This window comes from Carassius auratus, unplaced genomic scaffold (assembly GCF_003368295.1).
Source record: "Carassius auratus strain Wakin unplaced genomic scaffold, ASM336829v1 scaf_tig00216727, whole genome shotgun sequence".
Classification (NCBI taxonomy): domain Eukaryota; kingdom Metazoa; phylum Chordata; class Actinopteri; order Cypriniformes; family Cyprinidae; genus Carassius; species Carassius auratus.
In genome coordinates this window covers 80,001-101,110 of record NW_020528709.1, presented here as the reverse complement: position 1 = coordinate 101,110, position 21,110 = coordinate 80,001, and the positions used below count along the sequence as shown (strand labels likewise).

General features: G+C 38.1%; 1 protein-coding gene across 1 annotated transcript in view; it reads right to left on the bottom strand.

Annotated features, from left to right (window-relative positions):
* mrc1a (mannose receptor, C type 1a) overlaps positions 1-9,616 on the bottom strand; it is a 183,401-nt gene extending 173,785 nt beyond the window's left edge. The window contains exon 1 of the mRNA XM_026263927.1: positions 9,490-9,616. Coding sequence (XP_026119712.1) covers positions 9,490-9,562 — 73 coding nt within the window. The 5' untranslated portion in view covers positions 9,563-9,616. The remainder of the gene's footprint in view (positions 1-9,489) is intronic.
* Positions 9,617-21,110: the final 11,494 nt, after the last annotated feature.

Below are 21,110 nucleotides of genomic sequence, written 5' to 3'. Positions count from 1 at the left end.
AACCCTTTAACTGCCGTTTCCCTTAAAACCTGACTGCCAGAGGGCTATTGTGAATGCATGTGCCCGCTGGGCACAGTTTACCTGATGCCACCGGGGTGGTGTTGCACTGATGGCTTGAGCCCGCCATCGCTGCTTGCAGCTATATTTTTTTATTTTATTTACATTTTTCTAACGTTTCGGGGGTTTTGGGGGTCTTAACATGCTCGAAAACTCTTGAAAATTGGCACACTGCTTGGAACCTGTGGCCAATAGGGCCGGGCAGAGACTGATACACGGGCGTGGCACAGGGGCTCTACAGTGCCCCCTGGAATACATAGGGCCATATATCATACATACTTGCACGTAGACACATGAAACTCGGTACCCATGTAGATCTCATCAAACCAAACAACTTTCGTACTGCATGTCATAGGCTCCGCCCAACAGGAAGTTGGCTATTTAGGGTTTAGTATTCATATATTTCCTCAAAGTTGTGGGGTCTTTTGAGACCTTAAACATGCTCAAAAACTCTTGAAAATTTGCACACACCTTGGAATCTGTGGCCTTTAGGAGCACGCAGATGCTGGCACCCAGGCGTGGCACAGTTTGTTCAAGTTATGATGTCAGTCGCATAGTTGTGAATATAAGGAGTGAAAGTTATAGCGCCACCAACTGGCAGCAGGAAGTGTGTCAATTTCAAAATGCTTTGAATTCATCATATTATTTGTATTCGATTTGCTTCAAACTTCATCAGAATAATGACAAAACACAGCCGATGTAAAACTGTTGTGGGTATATTGATATCTAAAATATTGTTGCCATGGCAACATGTCAAACTGGAATATTTTTCAGGTAATTTTGAGACAGACCATCCATCCATCCATCCATCCATCCATCATCTTCCGCTTATCCGGGGCCGGGTCGCGGGGGCAACAGTCTAAGCAGAGACGCCCAGACTTCCCTCTCCCTAGCCACTTCCTCCAGCTCTTCCGGGGGGACCCCGAGGCGTTCCCAGGCCAGCCGGGAGACATAGTCCCTCCAGCGTGTCCTAGGTCTTCCCCGGGGCCTCCTCCCGGTGAGACGTGCCTGGAACACCTCCCTGGGAAGGCGTCCAGGAGGCATCCGAAATAGATGCCCGAGCCACCTCAGCTGGCTCCTCTCGATGTGGAGGAGCAACGGCTCTACTCTGAGCTCCTCCCGAGTGACCGAGCTTCTCACCCTATCTCTAAGGGAGCGCCCAGCCACCCGACGGAGAAAGCTCATTTCGGCCGCCTGTATCCGGGATCTTGTCCTTTCGGTCATGACCCACAGCTCATGACCATAGGTGAGAGTAGGAACGTAGATTGACCGGTAAATCGAGAGCTTTGCCTTACAGCTCAGCTCCTTCTTCACCACGACAGACCGGTACAGCGACCGCATTACTGCAGAAGCTGCACCGATCCGTCTGTCAATCTCACGTTCCATCCTTCCCTCACTCGTGAACAAGACTCCAAGATACCTGAACTCCTCCACTTGAGGCAGGAACTCTCCACCAACCTGAAGTGGGCAATCCACCCTTTTCCGACTGAGAACCATGGCCTCGGACTTGGAGGTGCTGATTCTCATCCCAGCCGATTCACACTCGGCTGCAAACCGTCCCAATGCACACTGAAGGTCCTGGTCTGAGGATGCCAACACGACAACATCATCCGCAAAAAGCAGCGACGAAATCGTATGGTCCCCAAACCGGACACTCTCCGGCCCTTGGCTGCGCCTAGAAATTCTGTCCATAAAAATTATGAACAGAACCGGTGACAAAGGGCAGCCCTGCCGGAGTCCAACATGCACCGGGAACAGGTCTGACTTACTGCCGGCAATGCGAACCAAGCTCTTGCTCCGGTCGTACAGGGACCGAACAGCCCTAAGTAGGGAGCCGCCAACCCCATACTCCCGGAGCACCCTCCACAGGATGTCGCGAGGAACACGGTCGAATGCCTTCTCCAAGTCCACAAAACACATGTGGACTGGTTGGGCAAACTCCCATGAACCCTCCAGCACCCTGGAAAGGGTATAGAGCTGGTCCAGTGTTCCACGACCGGGACGAAAACCACACTGTTCCTCCTGGATCCGAGGTTCCACTATCGGCCGAATTCTCCTCTCCAGTACCCTGGCATAGACTTTTTGAGACAGACCACATGATTTGAATTTCATGAAAGTCGAAACACATATCAGTATTAATGATAACTAGAAACTGGCAACAGCACATAAATAGGCGTGGAGCAGGCACTCTATAGCGCCACCTTTTGTCAAAAGTGGGGGGGTTAGTTTTAGCTACAGACACCAAACTCGGTACATAAATTGATCTTATCAAGATGGACAACTTTCTAATTCACAGTCATCAGCTACGACCAACAGGAAGTCGGGTATCTTGATTTGAATGCATACTGCTCAGAGGAGAGTTACACTATACACACCAAATTTTGTCTACACGATGTAAAAAAAAAATAGGAACTTAAATTGTGAATGGATTTTTGATAGCTTGAACGGTTTAGTCGTGGTGATTTTTTGAAATGACAGTAAAAAAGGGAATCATTAATTGTCTCGTATTTTTTATTTGCATCTTCCAAACATTTCAAAACCATTTTTCATTTAGAGAACAAGTGATTCTGAGGAAATATGCATAGTTTACAACACTGTATGATTAAAAGAAAATTAAAAACTGTCAGACATCTGATCTCACTCTGTCACTCTGTGTGAGTGCTGACTGTGTGTGTGTGTGTGTGTGTGTGTGTGAGAGAGAGAGAGAGAGAGAGAGAGAGAGAGTGGGGGATGGGCATGAGCTGAGTGGCAGACAGACAGAGAGAGAGAGAGAGAGAGAGAGGGAGACTTAAACATCTCTTTAATCAACAGAAAAAAACTGCATTTTAAATTGTTATTTACTTTTTTGTTGTTGTTGTTGTTGCTAATCGTGCTGTTTTCGTTACAGCTTAAGAAATCTCTTAGGCCTTATCCATTTCTAACAGTTTCAGGAATTAAAGAAAATTCTAAAAGTACTTATTTGTGCTGCAAATAATAATTTCACACTCATTTGACCTCTGGCACCCTGTGACATGACATTTATCTGAATTTACATAATCGCACAATCTTTACATCAGCTCACAGATGAAGATTACACTGTGATGCAAGCAGAACTTTCACAAATGCTTATAGGTCAATAAAATCATAACAAAACACTTTTAAATTATTTAAGGATTTGGTAACACTTTAAAATAATGTCTCATTTGTTACGATTAGTAAATGCATTGGTAACACTTCATGATAGCTGCACTCATTAGCTAAGCATTAGTAAATAGTCAGTTCATGCTTTATATAGCCTTCTCCCCAAATTAATAGTCATTAGTAAGCATTTTATAAATACAGTTATAATTAAATTGTTCATGGTTTATATGCACATTTTTATTTTGAGAAGATTAAAGGCTGTAATCTTCCTAAAAAAAAAAAAAAAAAATCAATAAATAAAAATAAACATATATGTATGTATTTCAAGATGCAATAAAATATGGGTAAAGGTTTTGTCCACTGGGTGGTGCTGTGGCTATGTTTAATTAGAGAACCTGGGGTGCGTTTCCCAAAACCATAGTTGTTCGTTGCGATGCACTTTCCCATTGCCAACCAAGTGAGTTCCTAACAGATTAGCAGCTATGGGTTTGGGAAAGGCACCCCACGCACGCGCACACACACACACACACACACACACACACACACACACACACACACACACACATATATATATATATATATATATATATATATATATATATATATATATATATATATATAATTGCATAAGTTTATATTAATTGTATATGTTTATATTAAATTTTTTAATCAAGTGTACAGCTGTACAGTTAAATTTTTTGCATCTTGAAAAATATTTCTGTGTTCTTTATCCCTCTGTGTTGTGTTTAACTTTTCAGTTTGGAAGACCAATGATTCTTCAAATCTCTTTTGTGAATGCTTTAAATGTGTAAATAGTCCTCACTTTAGATGAGCTCACAAAAATAGATAGCTGGCAATTACTAAATGTTTTCTAAAAATCTGACTTTATCATGAATTACAGCCTGAATATATGTTAATAAAGCGGTTATTAATAAACTAACCAAATATTATCATGTGTCTAAATAATAAGATTTATATATTTACACTAAAATAGTTCATTAATCATTTAATTTCACTTTCTTAATGATCTCATAAACCACTGACAACTTCTTAATAACTGGTGTGTAAATAATGCAATAATTTATAAATGATAAATTGATCTTTAAAATATGAAAATATAATGATTGAACTTTATAGATATGCTCAATAACAAAATATTTATAGCTGTATTTGTAATCTGCTTAATAATGCCTATTAAAGAAGTGCTATTATGCTTTTTCACTTTTCCAACTTTAGTTAGTCTGTAATGTTGCTGTTTCAGCATAAAAAGTTCTGCAAAGTTACAAAGCTGAAAGTCCAATTCAAAAGGAGATATTTTATTTAACAAAAATCACTTTTTAAAAACTACAACGAACAAATTGTTTGGAATACAACTAGAATTTTCCGGGATATGTGATATCACAAATATTGACGAATGGGATGTGAATTGGTTGAGCTGCACTAGAGAAGGCAACGAGTGCGATATATACGTAGTTGACCATGAAGACTGGAAGAGAAAAAAAAATGAGCAAAAAAAAAAAAAAAGACATTTCACTCAGACTGAAAAAACAAAAAAACAAAATTTTAAAATATTAGATCCTCATGAGAAATATTCAAAATTAGATCACTACATTAATTGCAAAGACATGACCACTGGACAGCAAAATGCTTACTGGGTCAGAAGGGTCAGAAAAAAAAAACAGGTGGAGAAGAACAGAAACACGTAAACTGCAAATGAATTAAGAATTAAAGTAAAGAATTAGGTGTGACACTGTCAGGGAGCATTTATACTACAGTGCCACCATTTTCCAGAACTGCAACTTTCCTGGAGTCTCAGAATTACAATGTGTCAGGTTCTGAGAGACGTAAAAGATCCCAAATAATGACTTAATTAGAATAGCACGACATATTGTGGAATACTATATATTAAGACTTTATATATAGGCTTTATGAACAGAGGTTTTGAGTGATTCTTGAAGGACTAGCATCACCTCCTCTTGTACGACGGTTTGAGGAATATATCTTCCAGATAGTACCGCTGCTCCCTATATGCAGAGTATGCAGTCTTCGTAGGGCACCAACTCCCAGAGGGGGCACCATCCCAGTTGCTCAAAAAAACATGCGCCATTCTCCCATCCGCGCTCGCGACAGCTCACACCTCATGTTTGCGGCTGAATGTTCGTAATTGATGGATGGACATCTATGCCCGTGTAAAAGACATCAGCAATCCGGCACAGAGAAAAGAAAACTCAAGAAAGTAAAAAACAAAACAAAAACAGGCATAAAGTCGGCTTGACATTGGACTTTCGAGAGTCTGCACAATTAAACTGAATGTTTGATAATTATTAAAACAAACTGTAAGTCATATGTAAGTTATGCTACTTTTTCACATGGGCTCAAACGCAAATTTGAAGCTCAATAGCATTTGAGGAGAAAGACTTGCAGTCATAAAACAATTGTAATGTGTTCATTTAGGTGTCAGCTAAGATGCACACCTTATACATTTTTTATATATATTAAAATAAAGTGTTATTAAAGTAATATATATTGTTCTGTGTATGTGATTTCAAAGTCTAGATGGGTCGGATTAACCCTTTAACTGCCGTATCCCTTAAAACTTGATTGCCAGAGGGTTACTGTAAATGCCATTTGCACTGATGACTTGAGCCCGCCATTGTTGCTTGCAGCTATATTTCTTCTTGTTCTTGGTCTTGTTCTTCTCAGAAATTAATTGCATTTTTGAGGACCTAAACATGCTCCTGTTAAATTTCAACAGAGTGCGCCTTGAGCTATGTTTCACGTACATGCAAGAAAATCGGTACATAAGTGTAACACTCCATTACCTACAAAAAAAAGTATCTTGGGACAAAATCCAAAACCTAACAGCAAGTAAGTTATTTTGAATTTCCTGTATGAATTTTGTGCAGTTTTCATACTTTGACAAACTCCTCCTACAGTTTTAGTCGGATTATCTTCAAATTTGGTGACGGTCATCATAAGACCTTTGTGACGTTAAATTGTGAAGATGTTGAGTTTTCGTCAAGGGCTGTGTCCCTGGTGACATGACATAATTTAATGTTTAACCGTGAAACAGGAAATTGCTGTAACTCAGGCAAGCAATGTCCGACCTGACCCTCCCACAAGCTTTGCACGCTGTTGAAGCAGCAGTGCTTAGACTTGTCAGATGCAGACAACACCAGGGGAGAAGCTTGAATTATTCCTTGGACACACACAAGATGAGGGCAAGTGCCAGGCAGTGCAGTTTCTCCAATTCCATTTTTAACACTAGCACTACCGGAATTCTATAACTACTAGAACTGCCAATAGCGGTCATTTTGACTGTTCATACCAGACAGCAGTGAATGTCATTTTTGTCATGTTATATTTACTTCAAAGCTTCTATGGTCATGTTTTATGAAAAATCTGGGGTAATTTAAGCATACATAATATAATATGTTCGTGATATTATTGTGTAAGAGCTACTAGACCTCCCACAAAAGTGCATGCCGCAATTTCCTTTCCGCAATTTGCATCCGGCAAGCTGGAGATCTAAGTTTTTCACCGCAGTTAAAATGTTGTTTTTGAAAGTCAAAATGTCAACAAATATAAAATGAAGCAGAATATTTCGTTAGATAAAAACATATTGTGAATTTTGGAAATGATTACTTCTGTCTTTATTCAATACATTTGGCTTTTGGAGTTTACAATCCTTTAGCATTATCGGAAATGTTTGGACCACACGAATCGGAAACAATTGTATGCAGCCTCTAATGAAATCTAGAATGAATAAATAGTTCTGTTATATTAGGACAGATAATAAACTCTGAATCACTCTCAGAATCAGTGTCAGACGAACTGTCAAGAGACCAAGAGACATCGCTCTCTGCTCCTCCATCAGACTCTGCATCATCAATGTTCTCAAGCAAGGATAAAACCTCAGTGACAGTCATTTTCTTTCTTGTTGCCATTTTGACGGTAAAGCTAAGTTTTAGCTTAGCAAAAGCATACAAAACTGCCAGAAAAAGGTTGCTAGGCAACAGCTACGCACATCTTTAACGGTGGGAAAAAGCGCTGAGGAGATACAACGCCTGTAAATATGTGCTGTCAAATTGACCGCTATGGCCATTCAAGGTAGAAATACTCAGAACTCTTTTGTGTTTTGTAATTTTAATAAAATAACAATGTTAAAATAAAATTTACATTAATTTAAGAAAAGTCATGGAACTGTAGTTATATGGATTTTATTTCAACAAAGTTATTACATTGCAAATCTTTAAAACGGTCAAAATGACTGCCTTGGTAGTTCTAGTGTTAATGAAGATGGTAAAGAGGATTCAATATGTCGATTAGTTAAAAAAAAAATCAGGGAACTTGAGAGCGTTTATGTTATGATTCAGTTTTAGAAATGTATTACAAATTGTGTGTGTGTGTGTATGTGTGTGTGTGTTAGAGTAAAACATAGCTCATATGGCAGCCAGCCTGCAGAGTATTTTTAAATATGTTGATTCAGAGAAGGTCTTCCAAGCAGAATGCTGCATCTTGGATACAAGAGAGTGGGCAAAGGTAGGGCTGAGCATATCATGTTTGTATGATATGTGACCCTGGTCCAGAAAACCAGTTTTAAGTGTAATTTTTTCTTTAAATTGAGATTTATACATCTTCCGAAAGCTGAATAAATAAGCTTTATTCTTCTCTGTTACCACCCCTGAGCCCATTGGGATGGCATACCCCCTAAAGCCTGCGGTGAGTTTGGTGGGGTTAATTAAGAATGAATGAGGGAAAGTCACATTAAAGGAGGCAATACATCCACCGTGATATGATTGGATATTACTTTCTAATGGCTGTGACTGGTTCATACAATAAATCTGCCTCTTATTGTCATGCATTTTCCACCTTCGTAAATCATTCTGAATGAACAATATGCCATTAATAGGAAACCTCATTTAAAAAAAAAAAAAATAAACGACAAAAAAAACTCCTTAGACATCATTGTTAGACACACTTTGTTAGGTCAATATAAGACTTAGCATGAATGAAATAGAATGAAAACATGATCTGTTGGAGTTTTTAGTGAGTAATCAACAAGGACAGGAGAGATGGAAAAGGAAAAAAAAACACAAGAGCTTCAAAGGAGAGATGTAACATAGCCACATATTTATCGCCTATACTATAATATTATCTATTCGAACCAAATATACTCTTAGTATTAGTATAGCTCTCCCTTTTTTTATCACAGCCCATGCTAATTAAATAAATCAACATGATTTTTCAACAGGATTTGGCACATTATGTTCAGGGGAAAGTGTTGCATGATGTTTTGCTTCATTCACACTGTGCAAACGAGTGCATGCAAGCCTACAGTTTTTTCTACATTTTTATATCTTAGCTTTCAGAAAATAAAGAAATAAACATAGATAGATAGATAGATTTGATTTCTAGATCTGCAAACTACAACATTCACACACACACACAGTCTGGTTCACTATCCTTGTACGGACTCCCCATAGGCATAAGGGTTTTTATACTGTACACACTGTATTTTCTATTGCCCTACACCAACCCTACACCTAAACCTAGCCCTCACAGAAAACTTTCTGCATTTTTACACTCTCAAAAAAAAATAAAAAAAATATTTTTTGTAAACACACATACTTATTACAATTTTAAAAACAATTTCTTTGTTTTACATTCTTTATGCATTTTATTTATCATGCAGTATGATATAAGTAATCAAGTAATTAATCATGTTATGTCGGGGTAACATGGATCATCAGGTTTCCACTATGAACTGTAAATTTTACCTGAACTTTAAAAATTGTTGTGTATAAATAAAGCATTTATTTATTTATTATAACACAGTGGCACAGTGATTAACCAGAAAAAAGGCACCTCATGACCAAACAGTTGCCGACATCTGCTCTATATCCTTACTTTATGTCTAGTTGTCAAATTTATTTAATATTTTATTTATTCCAGAGAATTTTTGCAATAACATCAGGGATACATTTTATTAAAGGTAATAAAACACTGTGAGATTAAACATAAATGAGAACTCTGCTAAATCCTTTGGGCTTGTAGCTTTGAACAATGCTGTTTTCATCTAAAACAGAGTAGCTAAAATTTTTGCTCACATTAAAAATTTGTATATATCTTGAACATATTTTATAATTTTACCAACAACAGAGTTTTATATTAGATAAAATAGTGATTAGCATAAATTAATCTGAATAGCATGAGAAGTTACTGAACAAGGACACAACAAAATAATTAGTATGTTAATGTAACTTGGCAGTTGCAATTGCAATTAATAAACATGGAAAATCAGTGGCATACCTGTTTGAACTGAAGGCTGTAAAGCACCATATAAAGAGAGCAACAAAAACAAAGGAATGTCATATTTCTTCATGTCTGTCCTTGAACTTGCATTCCAAGCATAGAAAATCCAGTCTGTGTTTGAAGTGCTTGAAGCTTATATACACCTTTCTCCTAATCTTATGTATCCTGTCATGTGGTTGGGTGGTGGGGGAGGAATGGTCGCCAAGTGATGGTCTGACACAGGAAACACATGATAATAAGTTATGAACAGCATCAACTTTAATTATAGGCCCATTTCAAATCTTCCATTTATGTCAAAAATTTTAGAATTTTTTTTAGAAAAAGTCGTATCTGCTCAGTTGAGCTCCTTCCTGCAAAGAAAATATCTGCATGAAGAATTTCAGTCAGGTTTCAGGCCCCACCATAACACAGAAACTGCACTTGTTACAAAATTAATTGCTTCTTGTGTCAGATCAAGGCTGCATCTCATTACTAGTTTTACTTGATCTTAATGCTGCGTTCGACACCATAGATCATGACATATTCATAGATAGATTACAAAATCTATACAGGTGTTCAAGGACAGGCTCTAAGATGGTTTAGATCCTTCCTGTCTGATCGCTACCATTTTGTTTATTTAAATGGGGAGTCATCTCATTTATCACCAGTTCTGTCCTAGGTCCTTTTCTATTTTCAATATACATGTTGCCCCTTGGTAATATTATTAGAAAATACGGGATTAGTTTCCACTGTTATGCTGATGATACTCGACTATATATCTCAACAAGACAAGATGAAACTTCTAAATTATCTAAGCTAACAGAGTGTGTTAAAAATGTAAAAGATTGGATGAACAATAATTTTCTCATATTAAATTCTGATAAGACAGAGACATTAATTATTGGACAAAAAAGTACACAGAATCTTGTAGATTACAGTTTGCAACTAGACACATGTACTGTTACTTCCTCTACAATCAAAAATCTGGGTGTTATATTAGACAGCAATGTGTCTTTTGAAAAACATATTTCCCATGTTACAATAACAGCATTTTTTCATCTTAAACCCATTACACACTGCAATTCCGGCAAATACATGGGTAATGTGTCCCGGCAACTTTCACACTGCCAGTGATTACCCGGAATATGTGTGTGTTTTCACACAACCTGTAAAGGTCCCGTAATGACACGTGACATCGGTGTGACATGTAATGTACGAGTCGAAAACGTTAGGCGGAAAGTATGGAACTAGTTGATCTCTGCTTCGTTAAAGTTTGCACATATTTTTTCATCTCAAATGTTGATCTTCCTTCAAAACACCTGGTAAAAGAGTCACGCGATAATGTGTGTCATCACTACGACACAGCATTAGTTCTGGCTTTTGTTCAGACAGAGCTCATTCTGGGACTGAACCCGGCAATGTAACTAGGTCCCTGACCCGGGATCAGTCCCGGAATCAATCCCGGAACGTGTTTGCTTTCACACAGAATGCGACCCGGCAATATTCCGGCTATTTGCCAGGTCTGACATGCAATGTGAAAAGGGGCTTTAGAAACATTACCAAGCTATGAAATTTGCTTGGCATATTTCATAGCTGAAATATGCTGTTTCTGATGCAGAAAAGCTAGTTCATGCATTCATGACCTCATAAAAATGCAGCGGCTAGAGTCCTTACCAGGTCAAGAAAATATGATCATATTATCCCAGTTTTACAGGCTCTTTACTGGATACCTATAAGTTCTGTATCAGTTAAAAAGTATTATTACTTCCATATAAGGCCCTAAATGGTTTAGCTCCTGCGTAACTAACAAGCAATCCATCACGCTGCACAAAACGTCACAAAACGTTGGACTTTGGGTAGTTCCTAGGATAGCAAATTCCACTAAGGAGGTAGAGCTTGACTTACAAACTCTGGAATAGCCTTCCTGATAATGTTTGGGGTTCAGACACTCTCTCTGTTTAAATCTAGATTAAAAACACATCTCTTTCGCCAAGCATTCGAATAATGCATCTCATAATTTTGTACTGCAGTTATATCTGATCAAACGCACATTCTTATTCTAATTAATTTTACTTCGTTGAAACAGCAGCTATTCTAATTGTGTCTATTTGTTTCTCTGTTTTGCCCGTGGCCTTGACATAGCTGCTGTTAAGAAAGTAAAATTTTAGTTTAACCCTGGGGTGGCAAAGGGGTGGCATGAGGTTTTGGATGGTGTGGGTCTTAATCTGTGAATTGTGGACCCTTTCTGTGTGAAAAAGCAAATGTTGTGTGGTTTGGGGGTATGCTCCACAGGAGATAAAAAAGACCCGCTCAAATTATGTCTTCTAATGAGTTTTCAGGAAATATGGACAGATTTAGTCGTACAGCATAAGCCATCAATAGATTTAGGTTGTCTGGATTGAAACAAGATTATAATGCAGGATTGTTGCAATGATAACCATGACTTGTCAAAACATTTCCCTTTGATTCAATAAAGACTCAGTGAAGTTATGACACCGCTTAGATATCTCAGTTTAATTTGGAATGTCAACCATTTTTCAAAATTGGTTAGTCATAGATGCTGGAAAAGTGGACGCATGCCAATTTTGTGACAGCAGTAGTTTAAAAACCCAAGCTAGACTAACGTTAGACCCTTATCTGACCTGATAATCATAGACAATTTGATGAGACAACAAAGTATTGTGGATGTAAATAACGTAACAATGTGGATGTTGGAGGGATAACTGTCTGCTTATGGAATTTTTCAATTTGGTGTCAAACTTACCACTAAACTCTACCTCTTATCTTCTGCTACCTCTTATCTCTAAACTGCTAACTGCTTGTCATCCTCTCTTCTCTGAGACACTGCATACTGCAGACAGATGCACTGTGCAGCCTGCCCAGGCTGCCCTGCTGCCACTGATTGGTTAAATGTCGTGGGGGTCCCTGTCATGCTGGTGATGGGTGAAACCATTGTGACTGTGGGGGGAGGGGATTCTAAATCAGCAATTTCTGTTTGAGAGGAGTTTGGTGCAGGTCTCCTTGGCCTTCAACGTGTAGGCTAAGAACATAAAATATACTTAAAACATATTATCTGATTTATAAATGGGGTGGCAACAGGGGTGGCAAGAAGGTATCCCAGGGGTGGCAAATTACATTTGTTACACAAGTATACATTTTTTATGCCTGTTTTCAATAAACTCATATGTGCCCTACCAGTCAATCTCTAAGTACACACACACATTTGACAGATGGATAAGGACTGAATATACAGGCCAGCAACTACATGATGCAGAGGCATAGTGAGTATATATCTTTATCCTAATCCTTCGCAAAAACTGTGTGGAGCATCTCACTTGTAAACTGATCTTGACTTGATTTGACTTAGTTCAACAACTAGAGTTTAAGCCTGTACAATTTAGAAGTGCAAATTGATTAGACTATTCAAAAGAAAGAAGAAAAATGATAGAAATCAGTCTGTGAATGATTTGTCTATGTGACCAGAATAACGAGTAGATTAAGCACTTCATTCTTAAGAGTTAAGTTAATTCACAGATTTCACAAATTAAAGAGTCAGTCTCTAAAGTCTTAAATGAGTGGTCACACACGTTGCTTGTGTTTGCTTTGTATCTTTTTTGGACTGGTAAGGACAAACCTGGCATGCACACAAGTAATGATGCCAAGCGTAAGACAGGTGTGTTACTGATTTGAGAGCTGTGCCTTCCCTTCCAGTCAGCTCTGGGAATTGATATTGAAAATTTATTCAACAATTGATGTTGAAAAGCTGCCCAAAGAAGAAAACACACACAGTGAAAATGGATGCTTTTTATGTTTTTTCTAAACTGTGGAAATGCTGATTTGGTAGGATGGAAACACAATGGCATTTCTAGAGAAAATGAAGCTCAGCAAAAAGGAAATGGGATGTATAAGCTTTAGAGGTCTGAAATTTGGTCTCAGGGAAATCCTGTTTCCTGCGGACAGTAAGAAAGAATTAAGTCCTATGAAGACCAATCCCTGAAGCTGCACAAAACAGAAAAAAAGGAAATGAAAGACAAAAAAAAAAAAAAAACTAAAATGTGACATTTGAGAGAGGCACATTTTCAGGGTTTTTATTAAACTATGAATATTTTTGGAGGTTAAATAATAATTATAATACAAAGGTTTAAACGCTCGACACTGTCATTAGCTGTCAGTTTAAATTTAGATTAAAGACCATCTTTTTAACCTAGCATACATATAATACACTATTGCATTTCTATATTTAAAATCTGTTAAATGATCCTTATCGTGTCGAGTCAAGACATTTATATAGTGCTTTAAACCAAACAGATTGTGTCAAAGCAACTGAACAACATTAATTAGGAAACACTGTGTCAATAATGCAAAATGACAGTTAATGGCAGTTCATCATTGAATTGAAAAATGTCATCATCCAGCTCAGTTCAGTTTAAATTGTATCTGTGCAATCATTTGCAATCAAGTCAACAAAAACGCTGTAAATTAAGTGTCACCAACTAAGCAAGCCAGAGGCGACAACTGCAAGGAACCAAAACTCCATCAGTGACAGAATGGAGAAAAAAACCTTGGGTTAAACCAGGCTCAGTCGGTTGGCCAGTTCTCCTCTTGCCAGACGAAACCAGCAGTTAAAATTAAGTTAAGTCAAGACAAGTCTACTTTATTGTCAATTCTTCCACATGTACAGTACATACATACAGAAAATTTAAATTGCATTACTCTCAGACCCAAGGTGCATACTTATCACAGATGAAGTAAATGAAATGCAGAATTGTCAAATAAGCATATGTTTCAGAACGTTTTCATGAGCAACAGACACTTTTTTACTGCTTAATACGGCGCCATATTTTCAAGAATAAAAGTTCAACATGATCATATACTGTTTAAATGCTAATACAGTGGGGTATATATGCTTTGATCTGTTTTGTATAATAAACGAGACTCAATACAACAGTGAAACTACATTAAAAAGGCTTTTACCATTCTAAAAACACAGATTTGTGGCCATTATTGGAACTGCAAATGTTGAATAAACCCCGAACACGTTATCATTTTCGTGTGGTGGATCTGGCCAATCGAGACCAGCTGTGTTATCATCGGTGCTCCTGCAGTCAATCTGGAGAAACTGCAGCAGCTGAGTCAGCCGGCTGCTCTCGAAACACTCTCGCAGAACTTTGATGCCACACGTGACGGTCATGTGACATTGGCGCAGTCTCAAGTCAGAACATTTTTTTTCAGAGAATGGTACACCAGGGTTCTTACACCTTCAAGTAAAATCCAAGCACATCCAAGGACATTTCAATTTCCAGAACTTTACGACTGGGTAAATTACCTTTTTACATACATACTCTTACCTTAGTTGAGCACACACACAGACACCCTTATTTGTAATCGCTTGGATTTTTGAAGGAACATTAGCAATTTGCATTGTTCTAAACAAAAATCATCAAAGCGCAGCGCATTTGAACCGGTACAATGCTTTGTATGAACGTCCTTACATTTATTTGAATGTCCATAGATTTTTGTCACAATGACGATTAATGTCGATTTTTTTTTTTTTTTGATGGGGGAATGACATGACAATGACATTCATACATCCTTCAATAGGTGTTTTTAGTAGCATAAACAACCATTTTTAAAGGGATCGTTCCCTCTCAAATAAAATTTTGATATGTTTTAGCTTACCTCGAGGACATCCAATTGTAGGTGTCTTTGTTTCCTCAGTAGTTCCCATTTTGATATTTTTAGGTCAAACCGTTCTTGTCTGTGACTCAAATAATGGAGGTCTATGGTCACCACCTCAAAGAGAATGCACAGAGCATACACAATTCCCCATCATTTAGCCGGCAGCCATATCACCCTGGAGTCCAAGACTGGTTTCCCACTGAAGCTAAGCAGGTCTGAGCCTGGTCATTACCTGGATGGGAGACCTCCTGAGAAAACTAGGTTGCTGCTGGAAGAGGTGCTAGTGAGGCCAGGGGTGCTCGCCCCTGTGGTCTGTGTAGGTCCTAGCGCCCCAGTGTAGTGATGGGGACTCCGTCCTTCAGATGAGACGTTAAACCGAGGTCCTGACTCTCTGTGGTCAGTAAAAATCCCAGGATGTCTTTCAAAAAGAGTAGAGGTGTGACCTCGGCATCCTGGCTAAATTCACCCATTGGCCTCCTAATAATCCACATATCTGCAGATTGGCTTCATCACTCTGTCTCCTCTCCACCAGTAAGCTGGTGTGTAGTGGGCGTTCTGGCACAATGTGGCTGCCGTCGCATCATACAGGTGGATGCTGCACATTGGAGGTGGATGAGGAGATACCCCCTGACTATGCGTGACTTTGAGTGCCTAGAAAAGCGCTATATAAATGTAATGAATGATTATTATTAATTATTATAAGTATATATATTGATGACCTTACACACGAAAAGATCGGTTTGTGTGAAAAAACGAACAGTATTTATATCGTTTTTAGTGCAGAATAAGCCAGAATGCACGCACACGTCACACACCAGGAAGCACGAGCGCCCTCAGATCAGGAACGTGGTTGTGTACAAGAGATAAAAACTATATAAATACTGTTTGTTTTCACACACAAACCATTCGTTTAATGTCTTAGGTCATCAATGTGTATTTACGATGGGGAATTGCTTAATTTGGAATTCTCTGTGCATACTCTTTGAGCTGGTGACCACAGACCTCCATTATTTGAGTCACAGACAAAGACGTTTTCAGTTCTCCTCTGACCAGACGAAACCAGTTGTTAAATTCCAGGCTGCAGCAAAGTCAGATTGTACAGAAGAATCATCCGTTTCCTGTGGTCTTGTCCTGGTGGTCCTCTGAGACAAGGTCTTTACAGGGGATCTGTATCTGGGGCTCTAGTTGTCCTTGTCTCCGCTGTCTTTCAGGGCAGTAGAGGTCCTTTCTAGGTGCTGATCCACCATCTGGTCTGGATACGTACTAGATCCGGGTGACTGCAGTGACCCTCTGATCTGGATACACACTGAATCTGGTGGCTACGGTGACCTCGGAATAAAAGATAAACAGACAAATATTAGCGTAGATGCCATTCTTCTAATGATGTAGCAAGTACATAGGGTGTTATGTAAAGTGGTGAAGTGTTCCCGGTTCCGATTTACCTAATTAATGCAGCCTAAAAATCCTTTAACGGATTTGGATAATAAAAGCTTATTAGTATGTTATGTGTAAGCCAGGTTAAAGAGATGGGTCTTTAATCTAGATTTAAACTGCAAGAGTGTGTCTGCCTCCCGAACAATGTTAGGTAGGTTATTCCAGAGTTTAGGAGCCAAATAGGAAAAGGATCTGCCACCCGCAGTTGATTTTGATATTGTAGGTATTATCAAATTGCCTGAGTTTTGAGAATGTAGCGGATGTAGAGGATTATAATGTAAAAAGAGCTCATTCAAATACTGAGGTGCTAAAGCATTCAGGGCTTTATAAGTAATAAGCAATATTTTAAAATCTATACAATGTTTGATAGGGAGCCAGTGCAGGGTTGACAGGACCGGGCTAATATGGTCATACTTCCTGGTTCTAGTAAGAACTCTTGCTGCTATATTTTGGACTAGCTGTAGTTTGTTTACCAAGCATGCAGAACAACCACCCAATAAAGCATTACAATAATCTAACCTTGACGTCATAAAGGCATGCATTAACATTTCTGCATTTGACTTTGAGAGCATAGGCCATAATTTAGATATATTTTTGAGATGAAAAAATGCAGTTTTACAAATGCTAGAAACGTGGCTTTCTAAGGAAAGATTGCGATCAAATAGCACACCTAGGTTCCTAACTGATGACGAAGAATTGACAGAGCAACCATCAAGTCTTAGACAGTGTTCTAGGTTATTACAAGCAGAGTTTTTAGGTCATATAATTAACACCTCTGTTTTTTTTCAGAATCTAGCAGTAAGAAATGACTCGTCATCCAGTTTTTTATATCGACTATCCATTCCATTCGTTTTTCAAGTTGGTGTGTTTCACCGGGCCGTGAAGAAACATAGAGCTGAGTATCATCAGCATAACAGTGAAAGCTAACACCATGTTTCCTGATGATATCTCCCAAGGGTAACATATAAAGCGTGAAGAGTAGTGGCACTAGTACTGAGCCTTGAGGTACTCCATACTGCACTTGTGATCGATATGATACATCTTCATTCACTGCTACGAACTGATGGCGGTCATATAAGTACGATTCAAACCATGCTAATGCACTTCCATTAATGCCAACAAAGTGTTCAAGTCTACGCAAAAGAATGTTGTGGTCAATTGTGTCAGACGCAGCACTAAGATCCAATAAAACTAATAGAGAAATACAACCACGATCAGATGATAAGATCATTTGTAACTGTAAGGACAGCAGTCTCAGTACTATGATATGGTCTAAATCCTGACAGGAAATCCTCACATATACCATTTTTCTCTAAGAAGGAATATAATTATGAGGATACCACCTTCTCTAGTATCTTGGACAGAAAAGGGAAATTCGAGATCTATAATTATACAGTCTATAATTAACTAGTTCTTTGGGGTCAAGTTGTGTTTTTTTGATTAGAGGCTTAATAACAACCAGTTTGAAGGTTTTGGGGACATATCCTAATGATAATGAGGAATTAATAATAGTCAAAAGAGGATCTATGACTTCTGGAAGCACCTCTTTTAGGAGCTTAGATGGTATAGGGTCTAACATGCATGTTGTTGGTTTAGATGATTTAACAATTTATATAATTCTTCCTCTCCTATAGTAGAGAATGAGTGGAACTGTTCCTCAGGGGGTCTATAGTGCACTGTCTGATGCGATACTGTAGCTGACGGATGAATGGTTGCAATTTTATCTCTAATAGTATCGATTTTAGAAGTAAAGTAGTTCATAAAGTCATTATTGCTGTGGTGTTGGGAAATGTCAACACTTGTTGACTTTATTTATTTTATTTATTTGCTTTATTTTTCGTTAATTTCGTTCTAAAAGAGAAGAAAAGTAATCGGATCTAGCAGTTTTTAATGCTTTTCTGTAGGATAGGTTACTTTCCCGCCAAGCAATAAGAAATACCTCTAGTTTTGTTTTCCTTCAGCTGCGTTCCATTTTTTGGGCTGCTCTCTTTAGGGTGCGAGTATGCTCATTATACAATGGTGTCAAACTGTTTTCCTTAACCTTCCTTAAGCATAGAGGAGCAACTGTATTTAAAGTGCTAGAAAAGAGAGAGTCCATAGTTTCTGTTACATCATCAAGTTGTTCTGAGGTTTTGGATATCTTAAGGAATTTGGATAAATCAGGAAGATAACTTAAAAAGCAGTCTTTTGTGGTAGAAGTGATTTTTCCTCCATACTTGCAACAAGAAGTAGAATTTACAATTTTGGCTATATGAAGTTTGCACAAAACTAAATAATGATCTGAGATACCATCACTTGGCTGCATAATTTCAACATTATCAACATCAATTCCATGTGACAGTATTAAATCTAGAGTATGATTTCGACAATGAGTAGGTCCTGAAACGTGTTGTCTAACCCCAATAGAGTTCAGAATGTTTATAAATGCTGATCCCAATGTATCTTTTTTCATTATCAACATGGATATTAAAATCACCAACTATTAAAACTTTATCTGCAGCCAAAACTAACTCGGATGTAAAATCACCAAACTCTGTAATAAAGTCTGTATGGTGCCCTGGTGGCCTGTATACAGTAGCCAGTACAAACATAACAGGGGATTTATCATTAACATTTGTTTCTCTGGATAATGTTATATGAAGCACCATTACTTTAAACAAGTTATACTTGAAGCCTGCCCTCTGATAAATCCTGAAAACGTTGTTATAAATTGAAGCAACACCTCCCCCTTTGCCTTTTAGACGCGGCTCATGTTTATAACAGTTATCTTGGGGGGTGGACTCATTTAAAAATAATGTAATCATCAGGTTTTAGCCAGGTTGCTGTCAAACAGACCACAGATAGATTATGATCAGTGATCATATTATTTACAAAAAGTGTTTTCGTAGAAAGGGTTCTGATATTCAATAAGCCAAGCTTTATCATTTGTTTATCCATATTGCATCTGTTTTTTTATTTGTTGAACCTCAATTAAATTGTTAATCTTAACTTGATTTGGAAGTTTTTTTTTTTTGTATTTTCTAGTTCGGGGAACAGACACAGTCTCTATAGTGTGATATCTAGGTGAAAAAGTCTCTATGTGCTGAGAATTAGCTGACCTCTGTAACGTGAGGCAGCTAGCAGACGGTCGGTTTAGCCAGTCTGTCTGCTTCCTTACCTGGGCCCCAGTTAGTCAAGTATAAACCCTAAGACTATTTGCCATATTTCTAGAGAGAAGAGTGGCGCCACCCCAGGAGGGATGAAGACCATCTCTTTTCAACAGGTCAGGTCTGCCCCAAAAGCTCGTCCAATTGTCTATGAAACCTATGTTATTCCGTGGGCACCACTTAGACATCCAGCCATTAGCCTCTTTCACACAGTAATACCAGTAAATTTCCTAAAATTACTGGAACGACTTTACCGGTAAATTCAAAAATGCGCTGTTCACACAGTCAACGACATTTCATCTTTTTTTCCGGAAAAGCACCATTCACACATCTATTCCAAAATACAAATAAATTATGTGATATCATTAACCTCTAAACAGCTGCGCTTGTATTTTTAAACATGGAGGGTAATAAGTGTTCAGTATTTCTGTTGATGGTTTCATTTTTTGTATTCATGCTGCTTTATTTACAGAGACATCGTAATAGACGACTGTTTTAAATAATTATACTCACCATTAATAAAACACCCAATGCTGTCGGGAGCTGATCAATTTAGTGAAAATCGGCTTGAAAGGATTAATAGCACAATGAAGTTGCGATTGTAAATTGCAGCCTGTAAGACACGTGACATTGCAGTAAAGGTGCGTTCACAAATGTAGCCTATGCTGATCCAAATTCATATCAAATAATCTATCAGCGCAGATAAACAGTTCTGCGTTCAAACTGAGTTCAAAAGATGTCCCAAAGCACCGCAAAATTACCATGAATGTGACAGAGGGAAATAGTACAAATATATTTGAATTATTTACTAATAAACTAGTGTTTTCTGAGTCTGTGTCCCAAGGATGAGACTCCCCAGCAAACACAGAACGTTGTGAGGACGTCGCCAGTTAGTCGTCATTTGGTCAGCGCGACATTACTTTATGGCAACGTTGTGAGGACGTCGTGGTAAAGTTCCATTTTTTAAAATCTTGGCTAACTTCCCAGAAACGTCGTGGGCACGTACTCAAAAGACGTCGCTAGTTAGTCCCATTGGGGACGTTGTAGCGTCGTGGTCAGCTGGTCTTAAGATAACTTTTAATATTATTGCACTAGATGTATTATTATTATTAAGATACCATTTGAACAGCATATTCTTTGGGAAATATACAAAAAAATTAATCAAGCATGTTAAAATAATTATATATATATATATATATATATATATATATGCCATCAGTTTAAGAACAATAAAATAAACAATTTACTTAGCAAATGGTGATGATGTTTGTTAATGAAAGAGAGTACGGGACAAATTAACATTTAAATCTTAAACTAGCTGCGCACGTCACTTTCTGAGTGAAGTGCGTGACATGCGCGTGCCCGTCATTTTGTAACGGT